Raw genomic sequence first — 21,072 nt, forward strand, 5'->3', positions numbered from 1 at the left:
GACAGTAGAATAATAGAATAACACAATAATAACAGACAAACACAATTTCTGACACAATATTCGAGCCTTTAAAACTTGTTTACAGGAAACAACTTAATCACACAGGTACAACAGACAAATAAACAACAACAAAAATAAACACAAAACAATTGAAACACCAAAACAAAAAACCGACAAAGAAGGTCAAACGACTAAAATCACAGATTTCTACCTACCCCAGTCAGCCACACAAATCGATTAGTAAACCACCCTCGGTTCTGAATAACACAAGCACATACACATAACTAAATATACACAAGCATCAATTTGACAATACCTGCTCATATACCTAAAAATAAAATAAATAAAAAATAAATGTAAGGCGCGATAACCTCCGAAGAGATCTAAGGCCGAGCTTCTCTTCCAATTTGCGTCGTGCTCCTCTTGATTTTTCCCTACAAATTGGCCGGACGGGACCTACATGTTTTATGCCGACTCCGAACGGCATCTGCAAGGCAGATGAGTTTTCACTGAGAGCTTTTCATGGCAGAAATACAATCGGAGCGCTTGCCAGACACTGCCGAGGGGCGACCCCGCTTAGAAAAATTTTCTTCTAATTGAAAAATCTTATTTCTAAAATTTTGATGTTGCTTTGCCCGGGAGTTGAACCCAGGGCATACGGTGTGATAGGCGGAGCACGCTACCATCACACCACGGTGGCCGCCATATACTCATATACCTACGAACTATAAATACAGGACAAACGACAACAACAGATCAGAACGAAAATCGACACTGATGATGGCACAACGCCGAAACCGGATTGTCTCAAAACCAAATTTGACAAGGGATGACGGAAAATCGTTCCAATATACATCATTTATCCACCCTGTCGGAAAATCAACCAAACAAGATAAGTCAATATTTAAAATCAATTACAGCGGTTCTCGAAAGTAAGCCTTACGCTGACTTCGTTCTAAAAAACGGAATTTTATTTAAACAAACCAATGGCCAAGAGTTGTTAGTGGTCCCGCGAAGTATGGAAAAATATATTATTAGAAAAATTCACAATTTTGGTCACGTTGGCACACAAAAAACTATTCACGCTATTCAACAAGATTTTTTCATACCTCATCTCGAAAAAAGGTAGCGCAGCATATTGCTAATTGCGTCGAATGTATTGTGCATAACAGGAAGATGGGAAAACAAGAGGAGTTCTTGCATTCTATCGACAAAGGAGACTTGCCACTTTCCACTCTGCACATTGACCATTAGGGTATTTTAGATGCTGTGGTTGACGGTTTTTCCAAATTTGTTTGGCTGTTTACGACCAAACCAACAGGCGTTCAAGAGGTGGTAAAGCACCTACGAACATTTGGAAATCACAACGCATCATTAGCGATAAGGGTGCAGCATTTGTATCAAATCTTTTTAAAGATTTTTGCAATGAGAATAAAATTGAGCATATTACAAGAGAGCGTGTTAACAGAGTAATCATTTCCATTTTGTCGAAACTGTCAGCTAACGATCCATCTAAATGGTATAATTATAATTTGGTGGTACAAAAGGCAATAAATGCGCACGTGCACTCCCCGACAAAATTTACTCCATATGAGATTATGTTTGGCGTCAAAATGAGAAGTGAAATGTGTACCGATATAGAGAAACTGCTAGAAGAAGAAGGAGTGGTTGCATTTCAAGACGATCGTAGTACACTTAGAGAGGAAGCCAGGATCAATTTCAAAAATGCTCAAGAAGCCTATTAAAGAAATGTCGACACGCAGTCGACGACGAGATGTCATCTGGAACAGATGACGAACAGGATGACCGAATGCGACGGGTGGCAACTCTTAGCGGGCAATAGTTTATGGAATGAGAGGAGAGCCAGTGGCGACAGTGATAAATCAGTCGTAAAGGTGTTAACTCGTGCCATCGCAATTTATTCACTAAACCACATTTTATAATATCGTCGACAAAAAACGTAAAAGTAGTCACGGATATCAAATATCAGATCTGTTAGCAAAAAAATTAGCCCAGTTTCCCAAATGCAAACTAGCAAAAAAGTTCATCGGACCTTATAGCGTAGTCGAAGATAAAGGCAATGGGCGGTATGTTGTTGAAAAAGCAGCTGTCTTCATTGGGTCACGTCGTACTTCCACCAGCGCCGATAATATGAAGCTTTGGGCACATTACGCAGTCGACGACGAGATGTCATCTGGAACAGATGACGAACAGGATGACCGAATGCGACGGGTGGCAACTCTTAGCGGGCAATAGTTTATGGAATGACAGGAGAGCCAGTGGCGACAGTGATAAATCAGTCGTAAAGGTGTTAAGTCGTGCCATCGCAATTTATTCACTAAACCACATTTTATAATATCATTAGCTTAATATGAAAATGGTTTTTGAAAAATTGTATTTTAATGCAGTTTTAAAACTGAATTCAAAATACATCGATCACAAAAAAAAAAATATTTAAATTTTTAATTTTTACGTGCTGTTTGCAATGATGTGCAAATGTGCTAAGTCGTCAACTGTTCAAAAAAATGTGCTAAGTCAATCAGTCAATAATATCAATCTGAATTACTAGTCATTTCTTTGGGCGCGCATTTTGTTTATGTATTTAATTCATTCAGTCTAAAAGTACATGTTTTGTTGTTGTTGTTGTATTAACGATAAAGACACTCCCCGAAGGCTTTGGGCCGATGTTGATGGTCCTTTGCCGCTTATAGATCCGGTACGTTCCGGTAACAAAGCACTATCAAGGTACTAGTTCGACCATCGACCACATTAAGCCTTCTAGACCATCCCGTCCTCCCCACCCCTTAGTTCCATGAGGGACTTGTGGCGCCAGAGCCTCGGCTGTCTATGAAACAGAATTCGCCACGGGTAGGTGAGGTTGACAATTGGGTTGGAGAAGCTATATATTGCGCTGGGAACTCCTTGAGAGGGTTGCCTACACAACCCCTTTAAATTGGATTCACCCAATTGATACATACCTTTGGTGTGTGATAAATGCTTTGCGCTGACCATAATCTACTTCAATTGTTACATGTCGATAAATACATGCTTTGTTACAGACTATTTAAAAATAGAAAAAATTCAAGCTTAAATTTATATAAGCTGTTATTAAAATTAATAACACTACTGAATCGATTTGCTAGATGTATAGTCTTAGTTATAGGTTCATTCATAGCATAATTCGTTTTATGAGTTATTTCGATAAATAATCCAATATGCCGAAGATTACGCAGTGAAATATATGGAATGAACAAATTAGATAAATCATAACGATTCGTGCTAAAGTTTATTACATTATAGGCAAGCATGAGTGAAATAAAAGATCTTCTGTCATGCAAAGCCTGAATACCAATCAATTTGCACCTGCTGGTATATGGTGGGAGGACGCCTGGCCAGTGAAACATACGTAAAGCAATTTTTGTAACAATTTTTTGAACTTCCTCAATTTTATAGGAGTTAGATTCATAGAAAGGATTCGATATTATTGAGCAATATGCAAGACGACTTCTGACCAAGGATATATAAAGTGCCTTGAACGTCATAGGGTCCCTAAAGACACTGGTGTTACGTCTACTGAACCCAACCATTGCAATAAATTTTGAAACAACGAAGTCAATGGTACTAGAAAAAGAGAGTTTGGAGTTAAACATTACACTCAAGTCTTTACTCTCTTGACAACGAGTAAGATATTTAGTATTCAGTTTGTAGATAAAGTATGTGGCAGTTGTCTTTTTGGAATAAGACACAACACAACATTTGTTTGAATTTAAATATAAATTATTGTCTGCGCACCATCCGGCAAAAGATTCCAGATCAGAACCATTAGAAGTAGTTTGACAAATAGATAGTATTTTTTGTGAAATATATAGTTTTAGTTTTTTATTTTAATCATTAAAGGTGAGGAGAGATGGGAAAACATATTGAGTAAAAAGTGCTAAGTCAGGAAAAAAAATTTGTTGTGAGTGCGGAAATTGTGCTAAGTCATAAAATAGCTGCCGGGTTGGCATATATGATTTTTATTTATCTTTTTCAAAGCTTCTACAATCAAAAGCATTACAATTATCATCCATGTTTTCAGACAATAATATTTGCAATATTCGAAAGCATATGGTGAAGTTTGAAGCCTCAATCTGAAAAAATGAGGAAGATGTGAAAAAAATCCTCTTTTTCTGAAAAATCGGTTGTATGGAGGATATATGCTATAGTGGTCCGATCCGGCTGGTTCCGACAAATGTCTAATCGGACACCTAAATACACCCGCACACCAAATTTTATCAATATATCTCAAAAATTTAGGGATTAGTTTGTATACAAACAGACAGACGGACATGGCTAAATCAACTCAGCTCTTCATCCTAATTATTTCGGTATACTTACTGGTGGACGTATCTATTTTCCTTTAAAGACTTACAATTTTGGGATTCGTGACGAAATTAATAAACCATTTAATTTTCATGAAAGGTATAACAAGTAAGGAAGGCTAAGTTCGGGTGTAACCGAACATTACATACTCAGCTGAGAGCTTAGCTACGTTGGTTTCTAGGGTTTCGTAGATGGTTTATAAGTGGTTTTAATTCCATATTACATACGTTTGGGAAATATCGACCAAATTGTAGACCAAGGGTGACGTTTTCTGGACCGATTTTCCTTCATCCTTTGTTAAATAAGGGAAAATCACCATGTAGGATAATGGACTTTGGGTAACATGGGTATTAAATGAAAGGTATTAAAGAGTTTTTTAAAAGGGAGTGGGCCTGACCTCTATAGGTGGATGCCTTTTCGAGATATTGCCATAAAGGTGGACCAGGGGTGACTCTAGAATGTGTTTGTACGATATGGGTATCAAATAAAAGGTGCTAATGAGCATTTTAAAAGGGAGTGGGCCTTAGTTCTATAGGTGAACGCCTTTTCGAGATATTTCCATAAAGGTGGACCAGGGGTGACCCTAAAATGTGTTTGTATGATATAGGTATCAAATGAAAGGTGTTAATGGTATTTTAAAAGGGAGTGGGCCTTAGTTCTATAGGTGGACGCCTATTCGAGATATCGCCATAATGGTGGACCGGGCGTGACTCCATAATGTGTTTGTACAATATGGGTATCAAATGACGATTTTAAAAGGCAGGTACCCTTAGTTGTAAATGTGAAGGCGTTTTCGAGGTATAGACCAAAATGAGGACCAGGGGTGACTCTAGAATGAGTTTGTACGATATGGGTATCAAATGAAAGTGTTAATGACTATTTTAAAAGGGAGCAGGCCTTAGTTCTATAGGTGGACGGCTTTTCGAGATATCGTCGTAAAGGTGGACAAGAGGTGACTCTATAATGTGTTTGTACGATATGGGTTTCAAATGAAAGGTGTTAATGAGTATTTTAAAAGGGAGTGGGCCTTAGTTTTCGAGATATCGCCATAAAGGTGGAACAGAAATGACTTAATGTGTTTGTACGATATAGGTTTCAAATTAAAAGTATTAATGGGCAGTTTAAAAGGGAGTGGCTCTTAGTTGTATATGTGAAGGAGTTTTCGAGATATCGACCCAAATGGGGACCAGGGTGACCCAGAACATCATCTGTCGGGTACCGCTAATTTATTTATATATGTAATACCACGAACAGTATTCTTGCCATGAATCCAAGGGCTTTTGATTTCACCCTGCAGAACTTTTTCATTTTCTTCTAATATGATAGATATCGCACCCATTTTACAAAGTTTTCTGAAAGTTATATTTTGCGTCAAAAACCAATTCAATCATCATTTTTCATCCCTTTTTTCTTATTTGGTTAGAATTATGGATTTTTCATTTTTCGAAATTTTCGATATCGCTTTTATTTAAAATCGATTTTATTTAATTGTCTGATCAACTCCCTAGATTGATGAGGAGTGTGATTACTAGTTCCTAGGACCTTTCAATAAAACCTTTGAACTTAAACATTTAATTTTTTTTAATTTTTAACTTATATTAATATGTTGTTTTTATATTAATGTATTGCTTTTGTTATTCAAATACACCGATCAGCCTTGAAAAGGCTAGAGAGGCTGGCGAAACGTCGGGTTGGAATAGTGAAATAAGTTGTCTTTATTTGCACCAAACGCTATTGGTCAAAAGAGCTTAACTAAGCCTTAGTAAATATTAAAGTAGTTTTGTGTTTGCCTTCATTAAGGCTAGCTTTTCAAACGAGAGGTTCGTCATTGATTGCCTTCTAGGACTATAAACTAAGGAAAATAAATGCTCTACTAGGGCGGAGGAAGTAAGGGCGTACTCATTTTGAGGGATAGGTCCTAGGGTAAATTCCTGTTGAAAAAATTGAAAATTTTTTGTACGTATTCATATTGAAAATAACAAAAATGGATGATATTACTATAAAAAAACGTGTAATATTTTCATTTAAACCCGAAAAGTACGTACTTTTACGCAAGGAGTGTGCAAAAGTATACATGCTTTGTAATTTTACACAACAATGTGTAAATTTCGGTCACTTATTATCGTATTTTGCTTCAGGTAACTGTAAGTTTTTTTTCTGCGAAATGATCGTGTTTGGCGTCTCGTGGTGGAAAAACGTTAATAAGCTTTAAAATATAATTATAAATAGGTGAATAACTTATAAAATATATGTAAATATAAATAAGTAATAAGCTTTAAAATATATATAAGTGAATAAGATTTACAAATATATTTGAAACGTTTGTGTGTAAAGTATGTGCAAAGAAATTCTGCAAATTAAGGAGTTATCATTTCCATTTATGTGCGCATAGGGAACTGAGTTCCAATTTGTTTGAATGTTTATTTCCAAAATGCAATAAAAAGCTTTCAGGCTACAATGTCTATGCAGTCCATTTTTCAAAAAAGCATTCTGCTAAAGACGCCGTGGTTGAAGGTGTCACCACTGTGTACCACAAATTCAATTGTTCGATGGCTTCTTGCGACTTTTTCGCTACAAAAAATGTGTTTAAAATCGCGTTTTAGGGTGTAAATATAAGCAACTGGTGCGTACCATTTTAGGCATATAGCGTCTAAAGTATTACACATTTCTGGCGTAAAATTCAACAAGAAATTTGTAAAAATTAAGATGTGTAATATTACACATTTAGAGTGGTTAAAGTGTTGCCTACCATTTTGGTAGTAATAATACGATTTTCGCTTTAGAGTGTAGCTCTAGAAATTCTGGACCTTTAATGAGACAAATATGTATCATAATGAAAGAAAACCAATTTAATGCAATATGGATGTTGGATAAACTTTAACCCACCTCTTTCTTCCGTTGTATATTAACTTTAAGTTATGTAAATATGTGTTGCAATAAAAACACTATTCAACGATTTCTTGAAGCTAGCAGTTGGAATAAAAAAGTAAGTCAAGTTACTTTATTTGACACAAATAAGTCGTCTTGGAAAAATAACATATCTCTTATTATGTTTATAAATAAAAGAAATATAGCATAAAACAAAGGCATAAGTTAAGTAATGATACGAATTGGAAGGAAAATGTATTGAATAAAATATTACAAGTATACTTATGTACGTTTTCGAACAACAAACTTATGAAACAAGAACACAAATTAGATATGCTATTTTCCTGCACACAAAAAATTAAAAACCAGCCGCTTCGCTTGCTGAATTCCAACTGGACACATGAACAGAAGTGAAGCGAGAATAAGCTCATATTAGAAAACTGAGATGTGCTGTTATTCCCTATGCAAATTGCCTTAAATTTGACTTGGGCTGTTTGCTCTTTCTTAATATCTCTTTAATTACACTGGTTTACAGCCAAAATGCACCAGAGACGCCATTATGTAATTCCTATGTAAAATCACCACCTGATTTCGAAAATTCTATGGTAACGTTTTTGAGATAATTACGAATAACGGGTTTTTCCAAAAAAAAAAAAAATTGGGTCCACTTAATCATATATATCTCAAGAACAACTTGAACAATTCCAAAACGGTTTGAAGCTTTAAAAAGGTAATAAAATTTGCTATAAATTTTGCTAGGCTCTGCAGATTCAAAGATAACGAACAATCATTACGGATTTTTTTCATTTTTTTTTGTTTTTTTTTGTAAAAATATAAAAAAATTTGTACTTTGCGAGGAAGGATCTCGAAAACTTCATATTTTTTTGCAGATTTGTTTTTTTTTCTCTCTAAGCTCTGTTTTATCACAAAAAATAAGCTTTCATTCAACAAAATCGATGTACTAATACAAAAGATATAAGCATTCAAGTAAATATATACATTTAATACTTAAGTACCCTACTGGCACATATGTGTTAATATTCGCTAACTAACTGATATACGAATACTAACACATATGTACCAGTAGGGTACTTAAGTATTAAATGGATATATTTACTTGAATGCTTATAACTTTTGTATTAGTTGTATTGTTAGCTTTTTTTTTTTTTTTTGTAATAAAACAGAGCTTAGAGAGAAAACTAAAAAATCTGCTAAAACAAAATAACTGATATACGAATACTATCACATATATACCAGTAGTGTAATTAAGTATTAAATGGATATATTTACTTAAATGCTTATAACTTTTGTAATAGTCCATCGATTTTGTTGAGGGAAAGCCTATTTTTTTTTGTAATAAAACAGAGCTTAGAGAGCTTTCGAGATCCTTCCTCGCAAAGTACAATTTTTTTTATATGTTTACAAAAAAAAAAATGAAAAAAATCCGTAATGATCGTTCGTTATCTTTGAATCTGCAGGTCAAGCAAAAAGTGTTGTAAGCACAGTTTATAGAAAATTTTATTACCTTTTCAAAGCTTCAAATCGTTTTGGAATTGCTCAATTCGTTCTTGAGATATATATGATTAAGTGGACCCAATTTTTTTTTTTTTTTTTTTTGGGAAAACCGGTATTCGTAAATATCTCAACGTTACCATAGAAATAAAAATACCCTTGATTTTCGAAATCAGGGGTGATTTTACATAGGAATTTCATAATGGCGTCTCTGGTGCAGAAAAAAAAATTGGAATGAATGTTCCCCAGCAAACATCAATAAAACAGTTAGGGTTCTTCACATACAGGAAAGGGTCCGACGTCTCAACGTACTCGAAAACATGGAAATCTAAAAACAGAAAACATTCGACGGTAGATTAATAAACGAACAGACAAATTTCTGACACAATATTCGAGCCTTTAAAACTTGTTTACAGGAAACAACTTAATCACACAGGTACAACAGACAAATACACAACAAAAAAATAAACACAAAACAATTAACACATCAAAACAAAAAACCGACAAAGAAGGTCAAACGACTAAAACCACAGATTTCTACCTACCCCAGTCAGCCACACAAATCGATTAGTAAACCACCCTCGGTTCTGAATGAACACAAGCACATACACATAACTAAATATACACAAGCATCAATTTGACAATACCTGCTCATATACCTACGAACTATAAATACAGGACAAACGACAACAACAGATCAGAACGAAAATCGGGACTGATGATGGCACAACGCCGAAACCGGTTTGTCTCAAAACCAAATTTGACAAGGGATGACGGAAAATCGTTCCAATATACATCATTTATCCACCCTGTCGGTAAATCAACCAAACAAGATAAGTCAATATTTAAAAGCAATTACTGCGGTTCTCGAAATTAAGCCTTACGCTGACTTCGTTCTAAAAAACGGAATTTTATTTAAACAAACCAATGGCCAAGAGTTGTTAGTGGTCACGCGAAGTATGGAAAAATATATTATTAGAAAAATTCACAATTTTGGTCACGTCGGCACACAAAAAACTATTCACGCTATTCAACAAGATTTTTTCATACCTCATCTCGAAAAAAGGTAGCGCAGCATATTGCTAATTGCGTCGAATGTATTGTGCATAACAGGAAGATGGGAAAACAAGAGGAGTTCTTGCATTCTATCGACAAAGGAGACTTGCCACTTTCCACTCTGCACATTGACCATTAGGGTATTTTAGATGCTACGTCGAAGAACAATAAGTATATATTTGCTGTGGTTGACGGTTTTTCCAAATTTGTTTGGCTGTTTACGACCAACCCAACAGGCGTTCAAGAGGTGGTAAAGCACCTACGAACATTTGGAAATCACAACGCATCATTAGCGATAAGGGTGCAGCATTTGTATCAAATCTTTTTAAAGATTTTTGCAATGAGAATAAAATTGAGCATATTACAAGAGAGCGTGTTAACAGAGTAATCATTTCCATTTTGTCGAAACTGTCAGCTAACGATCCATCTAAATGGTATAATTATAATTTGGTGGTACAAAAGGCAATAAATGCGCACGTGCACTCCTCGACAAAATTTACTCCATATGAGATTATGTTTGGCGTCAAAATGAGAAGTGAAATGTCTACCGATATAGTGAAACTGCTAGAAGAAGGAGTGGTTGCATTTCAAGACGATCGTAGTACACTTAGAGAGGAAGCCAGGATCAATTTCAAAAATGCTCAAGAAGCCTATTAAAGAAACATTTTATAATATCGTTAGCTTATTGTGAAAATGTTTTTTGAAAAATTGTATTTTAATGCAGTTTTAAAACTGAATTCAAAATACATCGATCACAAGAAAAAAAATATTTAAATTTTTAATTTTTACGTGCTGTTTGCAATGATGTGCAAATGTGCTAAGTCGTCAACTGTTCAAAAAAATGTGCTAAGTCAATCAGTCAATAATATCAATCTGAATTACTAGTCATTTCTTTGGGCGCGCATTTTGTTTATGTATTTAATTCATTCAGTCTAAAAGTACATGTTTTGTTGTTGTTGTTGTATTAACGATAAAGACACTCCCCGAAGGCTTTGGGCCGATGTTGATGGTCCTTTGCCGCTTATAGATCCGGTACGTTCCGGTAACAAAGCACTATCAAGGTACTAGTTCGACCATCGCGGGAAGGATTTATATGACCACATTAAGCCTTCTAGACCATCCCGTCCTCCCCACCCCTTAGTTCCATGAGGAATTTGGGGCGCCAGAGCCTCGGCTGTCTATGAAACAGAATTCGGTGTAGGTGAGGTTGACAATTGGGTTGGAGAAGCTATATATTGCGCTGGGAACTCCTTGAGAGGGTTGCCTACACAACCCCTTTAAATTGGATTCACCCAATTGATACATACCTTTGGTGTGTGATAAATGCTTTGCGCTGACCATAATCTACTTCAATTGTTACATGTCGATAAATACATGCTTTGTTACAGACTATTTAAAAATAGAAAAAAATTCAAGCTTAAATTTATATAAGCTGTTATTAAAATTAATAACACTACTGAATCGATTTGCTAGATGTATAGTCCTAGTTATAGGTTCATTCATAGCATAATTCGTTTTATGAGTTATTTCGATAAATAATCCAATATGCCGAAGATTACGCAGTGAAATATATGGAATGAACAAATTAGATAAATCATAACAATTCGTGCTAAAGTTTATTACATTATAGGCAAGCATGAGTGAAATAAAAGTTCTGCTGTAATGCAAAGCCTGAATACCAATCAATTTGCACCTGCCGGTATATGGTGGGAGGACGCCTGGCCAGTGAAACATACGTAAAGCAATTTTTGTAACCATTTTTGGAACTTCCTCAATTTTATAGGAGTTAGATTCATAGAAAGGATTCGATATTATTGAGCAATATGCAAGACGACTTCTGACCAAGGATATATAAAGTGCCTTCAACGTCATAGGGTCCTTAAAGTCACTGGTGTTACGTCTACTGAACCCAACCATTGCAATAAATTTTGAAACAACGAAGTCAATGGTACTAGAAAAAGAGAGTTTGGAGTTAAACATTACACTCAAGTCTTTACTCTCTTGACAACGAGTAAGATATTTAGTATTCAGTTTGTAGATAAAGTATGTGGCAGTTGTCTTTTTGGAATAAGACACAACACAACATTTGTTTGAATTTAAATATAAATTATTGTCTGCGCACCATCCGGCAAAAGAGTCCAGATCAGAACCATTAGAAGTAGTTTGACAAATAGATAGTATTTTTTGTGAAATATATAGTTTTAGTTTTTTATTTTAATCATTAAAGGTGAGGAGAGATGGGAAAACATATTGAGTAAAAAGTGCTAAGTCAGGAAAAAAAATTTGTTGTGAGTGCGGAAATTGTGCTAAGTCATAAAATAGCTGCTGGGTTGGCATATATGATTTTTATTTATCTTTTTCAAAGCTTCTACACTCAAAAGCATTACAATTATCATCCATGTTTTCAGACAATAATATGTGCAATATTGGAAAGCATATGGTGAAGTTTGAAGCCTCAATCTGAAAAAATGAGGAAGATATGACAAAAATCCTCTTTTTCTGAAAAATCGGTTGTATGGAGGATATATGCTATAGTGGTCCGATCCGGCCGGTTCCGACAAATGTCTAATCGGACACCTAAATACACCCGCACACCAATCAATATATCTCAAAAATTTAGGGATTAGTTTGTATACAAACAGACAGACGGACATGGCTAAATCAACTCAGCTCTTCATCCTAATTATTTCGGTATACTTACTGGTGGACGTATCTATTTCCCTTTAAAGACTTACAATTTTGGGATTCGTGACGAAATTAATAAACCATTTAATTTTCATGAAAGGTATAACAAGTAAGGAAGGCTAAGTTGGGGTGTAACCGAACATTACATACTTAGCTGAGAGCTTAGCTACGTTGGTTTCTAGGGTTTCGTAGATGGTTTATAAGTGGTTTTAATTCCATATCACATACGTTTGGGAAATATCGACCAAATTGTAGACCAAGGGTGACGTTTTCTGGACCGATTTTCCTTCATCCTTTGTTAAATAAGGGAAAATCACCATGTAGGATAATGAACTTTGGGTAACATGGGTATTAAATGAAAGGTATTAAAGAGTATTTTAAAAGGGAGTGGGCCTGAACTCTATAGGTGGATGCCTTTTCGAGATATTGCCATAAAGGTGGACCAGGGGTGACTCTAGAGTGTGTTTGTACGATATGGGTATCAAATAAAAGGTGCTAATGAGCATTTTAAAAGGGAGTGGGCCTTAGTTCTATAGGTGAACGCCTTTTCGAGATATTTCCATAAAGGTGGACCAGGGGTGACCCTAAAATGTGTTTGTATGATATAGGTATCAAATGAAAGGTGTTAATGGTATTTTAAAAGGGAGTGGGCCTTAGTTCTATAGGTGGACGCCTATTCGAGATATCGCCATAATGGTGGACCGGGCGTGACTCCATAATGTGTTTGTACAATATGGGTATCAAATGACGATTTTAAAAGGCAGGTGCCCTTAGTTGTAAATGTGAAGGCGTTTTCGAGGTATAGACCAAAATGAGGACCAGGGGTGACTCTAGAATGAGTTTGTACGATATGGGTATCAAATGAAAGTGTTAATGACTATTTTAAAAGGGAGCAGGCCTTAGTTCTATAGGTGGACGGCTTTTCGAGATATCGTCGTAAAGGTGGACAAGGGGTGACTCTATAATGTGTTTGTACGATATGGGTTTCAAATGAAAGGTGTTAATGAGTATTTTAAAAGGGAGTGGGCCTTAGTTTTCGAGATATCGCCATAAAGGTGGAACAGAAATGACTTAATGTGTTTGTACGATATAGGTTTCAAATTAAAAGTATTAATGGGGAGTTTAAAAGGGAGTGGCTCTTAGTTGTATATGTGAAGGAGTTTTCGAGATATCGACCAAAATGGGGACCAGGGTGACCCAGAACATCATCTGTCGGGTACCGCTAATTTATTTATATTTGTAATACCACGAACAGTATTCTTGCCATGAATCCAAGGGCTTTTGATTTCACCCTGCAGAACTTTTTCATTTTCTTCTAATATGATAGATATCGCACCCATTTTACAAAGTTTTCTGAAAGTTATATTTTGCGTCAAAAACCAATTCAATCATCATTTTTCATCCCTTTTTTCTTATTTGGTTAGAATTATGGATTTTTCATTTTTCGAAATTTTCGATATCGCTTTTATTTAAAATCGATTTTATTTAATTGTCTGATCAACGCCCTAGATTGATGAGGAGTGTGATTACTAGTTCCTAGGACCTTTCAATAAAACCTTTGAACTTAAACATTTTATTTTTTTTTATTTTTAACTTATATTAATATGTTGTTTTTATATTAATGTATTGTTTTTGTTATTCAAATACACAGATCATCCTTGAAAAGGCTAGAGAGGCTGGCGAAACGTTGGGTTGGAATGGTGAAATAAGTTGTTTTTATTTGCACCAAACGCTATTGGTCAAAAGAGCCTAACTAAGCCTTAGTAAATATTAAAGTAGTTTTGTGTTTGCCTTCATTAAGGCTAGCTTTTCAAACGAGAGGTTCGTCATTGATTGCCTTCTAGGACTATAAACTAAGGAAAATAAATGCTCTACTAGGGCGGAGGAAGTAAGGGCGTACTCATTTTGAGGGATAGGTCCTTCGTAGGAGGATAAATCTGAAGCATATTAAAATATGTTGATGTATCATTATGATACCTGTAAAACTCTTCTTCAGCCATTTCATGAAAGATCTTATATTTGTGGAAAATACCGTTTCGACCAGTAGTTGAGCTGATTGTTAAAAAATATTAGTTGATGCGGTTCAAAACCGTTCAATACTTGTCAACGGACTAAGAAAGTATTTACAATACTTATACATGTACTAATTTTTCGAAGTAATAATACTTGTACTTGTACTGGTACTTTTTTATGGGTCTGATACATACATGCATACGTATTAAAAAGCATTACTGTTTTCATGTAATTACTTCATTTGTTGATGGCCCAAGACTATTTAGCGCCTTTGCAAAGTTTTCCCAAAATTTGTTAACCTCCTCCTTTGGGCACTTTGTGAAGACCATTTCAGGTTGCTGCTGCCAAGCTGGAATATTGTTGGCGAGTTGTGACAATTTTGGACCTATTATAACAACAGATTGCAATATAATTAGTATACATATTACTTTTAATAATAAACTTACATTTTAATTGCGTAATATTCACTTTTATTCTGAATTTTTAATGATTTTACTTTTCCCGCAAGCTGAAATGTGTAAGAAACTCTACGATTTAACAGTTCGTGTGTGTTCAGTGAAGGTTTTCTACGAATTCCGAACTTCCGATGGATTCAGTGAACGTATTTTCGTAGAATCTACGAAAATCGAACATACGATGGATTCAAGAATAGGGCTGAATATTAGGACAAAATAGAATTACCTGGATTGGTTGCCGGAGCTAGCTTACGGTCGTTCGTAAAAGTGAAATTGTAGAAATACAAAAAAGTCATGAAACTCGCCGACTACTAACTTTCGTCGAGTGTCCCCTTCTCAGTTATTTCTCTGCGATAATAATAATAAATGCGTGGGCCCAAATTATTAAGGCTGGTGGCTTTGACAGCACATTTTGATTAAAGGTCGCAGAATTTTCCAGCAAGCTCCTGTTTCGTCCAAAATTTTGGCTTTTTTAAATTTTCTTAAAATTTTCATGAAATTAGGATAAAAAGATAATTTTTAATTGAAATGCAGCAGAGTGGGAATGCGCCTTGTGTAAACACATTGGAATGTACGATGCGAAATCACACATTTTGCCTCAGTTTAAATTTGAATGCTACACCATTTACGGATCTGATTTCAGTTCCAGTTGCAGTATAATATGTTCAGATTTTAAGTTCGGCTACAATGCAATTGTGTCGGACTGACAAATGCGGTTTTGGTTGGGGAAAGGTTCGCAATCTGGTTATGGTTCTGGTTTTCGTTTACGATTCGGTGCTAGTTCAAGTTTAATTTGATTTCCGAGTTTCGTATCTGTTTCTTTTCGGGTTCAGTTTATTTTTCGGCTTCCATTTTGATTCCCGTTTCAGTTACGGCTTCGATTTCGGTTTCCGTTTCTTTTCCGATTTTGATTTTGTATCCAGTTTATCTTCTGAATTAGAAATCGGAATTGGTTGATATTTCTTCTTCCTTCCTTTGCTTTCTTTTCTTTCCTTTCCTTCAAAGCTCGACAAAAAATTTTAGTTTTATATTTAAACGCTCGCTTTTGTCGCATAAAGACAAACGTTTCTATCCGTAGTATATTTCAACTTTCATATCATTTAATGTTCGTGACATTTCTTTTAATTTTTTTCTTAATATATGTATATACATGTATAAAAGCACACAGCCCGGTATATAATGTATATGGCAAGGTATTGGTATATCAGGGTTGTTGCCTCCAACACTATTTGGCAATGAAGAGAAGTGTTCCCTACCCTATAACTTAAGCACTCTCAGGTCGTCGGTTAGCAGGTTGCAGCTTCTTTTCGTGCAAGAACTCGTAATGAAACCTTCCATCTCGTTCCGAGTTTTTGTAAAATGTTCGGGTCTTATTCTCATCAGCCAGCATCTTAAGCTCCCTTCCCTTACTTGTTTCGGTATCAGGCTTTTTTCCCCTGTATGCATATAATATCTTTGCGAATATCCTTTAATTTAATTTAAATTTTAAAATATAATTTTGTTTTTCTTATTAGACTTTTACATTGAACGGAGATTCAAATCCATTACTTCCGATAAAGTTAAATAAAGTGTTGGTTCAAAGGCAAGCAGACATACTTTCGATAAATTCTGAAGATGGATACAAAATTGAATGCAATATGGGATTCGGCTTATGCTGGTTTGAGGTTAGTGGTAGATATTTCGGCAAAACCGCCGGGCTACTTGGTACGATGAATAACGAGCCGTTTGATGACTTTATGACACCTTCTAATACCATCGCAATGTCGAACGATAACTTTGTAGAAACTTGGAGTACAAGCATATGCACAAAAGGGGAAGAGGAAAAGCCCACTACAGTTATTTCAGAAAAACTGACTGAAACTTGCCGTATATTATTTTCAACTTTAACCCAATGTATGAGCTTTGTGGACCCATCGCCTTTTTTGAACCTGTGTGTGAAATCGGGTTATAAATCAGAACGAAAACATTTATCACACGTATTATCTTTGAAAAGATCCTGTACTGCTGCACTAGCCTACATAGAAATTTGTAAATCCTCCAAAATACCAATGCGTGTGCCGCATCAATGTGTATTGTAAGAATAAAAAAATCTACAATTTATAAATTATTTAACGCAATACAAATAAGCACATATTGATATTTTAGTGACCATCGATTTGGCGCGCCATTAATTCGACAACGTTTAAACAAGCTGTGGATAAGTACAAGTGTGTTGATTTAAGGCCGAGCCAAAATGAAATTTTTCATTAACATGCGTTCAACGCAATCTTAGGCGCATAGCTATAGTCAAATTAAAAAAGGTTTTAAATTTAGTTGCAGCTTTTCGGCACAATTTTCTATGAGATATCTGTCAAAAAAGCTGCAACTAAATTTAAAACTCATTTTATTTTGACTAAGAAACTAAAACTGAAGTTTATTTCGCCATGCCTATTCGCATACAAAATTTCGCGAAGCACCGTTATGAACATTCTCACTATACACGAAATATGCTTGCTAACATCATGTGTTAAAGTGCAGTTAGAAAAGTACCAACATGTAGGAAAAACAATTTCACTGGAAAATTTGAAAGCACCCTTAGCCAAAGAAAATGTCAACTTATTCTTCTTATAATTTGCTTACAATAAATTGAAAGTTCTCCAAAAACGTGCAATTTACTCACCATTCATAAGATTGCGTTAAACGCATCTATATGAAAAACTCCTTATGGGACGGGGCTTTGGGGCTTTGATCTGACATGCATTCTGACAGGCATTCGGTTAACACAGACAAAAGTGCTGCTACAGATCCCACATAAATATCTTCTTGTCACCTATCTCTCTTATCAAAATAATTTTTGTTGCTGGTATGCTGCGGAGTAACCAGTTGACTGGCACTTACTGGTGTCCAATGCGAAACGGATAGCGGATAAGTTGCTTTTCCAAGATTTGTGTTCGTTTTGTACAAATATACTTAACTGGGCTTTGAGGTCCCTATTTTTTCTTTCAACTGGGTTTGCTTCAGGATGATAAACAGGCGTGAAGAGCTGTTGTACTCCCATCACGTATGCTATGTTTTGCATGATTGACGAGACAAATTGTACACCATTGTCGCTCTTAAGTCGTCTTGGTACACCGTATCGAAGAAAAATTTCATTAATTAGCATTACTGCACAAGCTTCTGATGTGGCTTCTTTCATTGGGAATAATCAACATACCTAGTGGCGACGTCTTCTACCACGAATATCCACTGATATCCATCATCTGTTTTTGGCAACGGGCCGAAAAGATCGATAGCAACAACTTCAAATCTTTGTTTGCTACTCGTGGTTTGGAGTAAACCCATAGGTTTCATGTTTGTTGCTTTATAACGTTGGCATTCAACACAGGTTCTCACATGCTTAGTTTCGGCACGCATCCCTGGCCAGAAGTAACGTTTAGCAGTTCTGACAATTGTCTTCTCGGTTCCATAATGACCAGCAGTACTTTCGTCATGATATTCTTCCAAGATATTTGCGCGTTCATGCACCGGTATTACCAGTAGTGCCTCTTCGGAATCGTCATTTGCATAACGATATAAAACTCCGTCGTTGAGGAGGTAACCGCGATTGCTCCATAAGGCAATATCTTCGTCGCCCTTCTCTAAGGAATGTATGACTTTCATTAGGTAATCATCTTTTAACTGCTCATTTCGTAGTTCGCTAGATGTCTTATGAGGTAAATCTGTATAGAAAGCACATATGCAATTTAATGATTGGTGATCATCTGTATCACACGTCGGTCTCGAGAGCATATCAGCTAAAGAGTTGCTTTTGCCTGGGGTATACTCTATTTGAAAATTATACGATTGAATCTGTAACGCCCATCTTGCAAGGCGACCAGTATGTAATTTCATGCTCAATAACAATTTCAGAGGCTGGTGGTCCGTCTTTAAGCGAATCTCAGCACCTTCAATATATCCTCGAAATTTTTAACAGGCCCATACGATAGCGAGAGCTTCGCGCTCCGTTGTGGAATAGTTCCGTTCAGCTGATGTTAACAATCGACTGGCGTACTCGATGGGGTGTTCGTTTTCTTTCTCTCCTTGAAGTAATACTGCACCTCATGCGTAAGCACTCGCATCGGTTTTTATTACAAAGGGAATATTATCTTCAGCTTGCTTTAAAATAGGAGGGTTTACCAGCAACTGTTTTAGCTGATTAAACGCTTCAATTTGCGGTGTACGCCATTGCCATACATGGTTCTTTTTCATTAGCTCTGTGAGCAGTTTAATGACTTCTGCAAAACGATCAATAAAACGGCGATACCAGAAACACATTTGTATGAATGATATCAGTTCCTTTAAGTTACGTGGCTCCTTTCGTAGCACAATAGCAGACGTTTTATCTGGATCGACTTTGATACCTTCTGTTGTGAGTACATGACCCAGATATTTTACTTCTGAGCAACAGAATCTACATTTATTAAGATTTACGCGTAGCTTGAACTTTTCAAGCTTCTCAAGTATTGTATTCAAATCTTTCAAATGATCCGAGAACGTGGATGAACTAATAATTATGTCATCCAGGTACGCAAGTATTTGCACATTTGGAACGGTGGTTTTGAAGCGATCGATGAATCGTTGAAAAGTTGCGGGAGCATTTCGAAGACCAAAAGGCATACGCTTAAATCTATATGTACCAAATGGCGTTATAAGACATGTCTTATCTCTGTCCTTTTCAGCAACAGCTATTTGAAAATATTCGTATTGAAGATCCAATGTTGTCATAAATTTTGTAGTTTTTGCGAAGTGGAGTAAGTCATCGTGGTAAGGGGTTACGGTCTGGAGTAGTTATCGAATTAATTTTCCGGTAATCGACACATACGCGTGTACCTCCATCTTTTTTGGGTACCATTATAACCGGCGAAGACCATGGCGAATCCGCTTCCTCGACGATGTCGTTTTCAAGCATCTTCGTTATTTCGCATTTTAGTTCGCGTAATTTTAGAAAAGACAAACGATGCCGTGGCGAAGATATTGGTGCACCATCTCCAGTGTCTATGAAATGCTGTGCATATGGCGTTGGCTCACACAATGTTCCAAATACATTTGAATGCGTACGCAAAAGCTTTTCCAGTTGCGTCTTCTCTGATAGCTTCAGTTCAGTTCCATCCATTTCTTTAACGAACTCAAAATCAATGGAAAATAAATCAGTCGACTTGTAGACACCAGTAAACAGGTCACCACGTTTAGGTTGTTCAGGCGTAACCATCTCCGGCGGGATAGCTTCTCTAAATGTGTCTTGAATGGCTCGTGGAGAGTAAACATTCGGCAACTCTGGCCCGTAGCATTCAAAGTCAGACATATAAACTTTCGATGTGTCAATCTTGCAGGGAATTTCAGCTTTACGTTTACACGCTGTCGTGCTAACCTTGACTGTTTCTAATAGGTTTAGTTCAATTGATTCAGAATCTGCGAAATCGAAATGGGTAGATGGGTCACTTTCAAAGTACCAGTAACGCTTGCCCATGTCCAATACGATTCCAGCCTGTTCCATAAAGTCAGCAGCAATGAGAGTTCGAATACCTTTGACATTGGGCAAGATAATAAATTTAATGTTCAGGTTTCTTCCACCTATAACAATTTTGCATACTGTAGATTAGCATTTCTGAAAAGATGTACTACCGTCCGCAAGTGTAATGCCACACTTAACGGATTCATATGCACATCCCTTGAAATCCATTATACGTTTCAGATCGGTGCTCTGAATAAGTTTGTACGATATGGGTATCAAATGAAAGTGTTAATGAATATTTTAAAAGGTGGACGGCTTTTCGAGATATCGCCGTAAAGGTGGACCAGGGGTGACTCTATAATGTGTTTGTACGATATGGGTTTCAAATGAAAGGTGTTAATGAGTATTTTAAAAGGGAGTGGGCCTTAGTTTTCGAGATATCGCCATAAAGGTGGAACAGAAATTGCTCTATAATGTGTTTGTACGATATAGGTTTCAAATTAAAAGTATTAATGAGGAGTTTAAAAGGGAGTGGCTCTTAGTTGTATATGGAAAGAGTTTTCGAGATATCGACCAAAATGGGGACCAGGGTGACCCAGAACATCATCTTTCGGGTACCGCTAATTTATTTATATATGTAATACGACGAAC

The 21,072-nt window shown here is 36.1% G+C and overlaps 1 protein-coding gene across 1 annotated transcript in view; it reads left to right on the forward strand.

Moving 5' to 3' along the window:
• Apoltp (Apolipoprotein lipid transfer particle) overlaps nucleotides 1–21,072 on the forward strand; it is a 2,338,027-nt gene that overhangs the window by 2,132,956 nt on the left and 183,999 nt on the right. Inside the window, exon 21 of the mRNA XM_067766285.1 lies at nucleotides 16,466–17,025. Coding sequence (XP_067622386.1) covers nucleotides 16,466–17,025 — 560 coding nt within the window. The remainder of the gene's footprint in view (nucleotides 1–16,465; nucleotides 17,026–21,072) is intronic.

Source organism: Eurosta solidaginis, chromosome 2 (genome assembly GCF_040869045.1).
Source record: "Eurosta solidaginis isolate ZX-2024a chromosome 2, ASM4086904v1, whole genome shotgun sequence".
Taxonomy (NCBI): domain Eukaryota; kingdom Metazoa; phylum Arthropoda; class Insecta; order Diptera; family Tephritidae; genus Eurosta; species Eurosta solidaginis.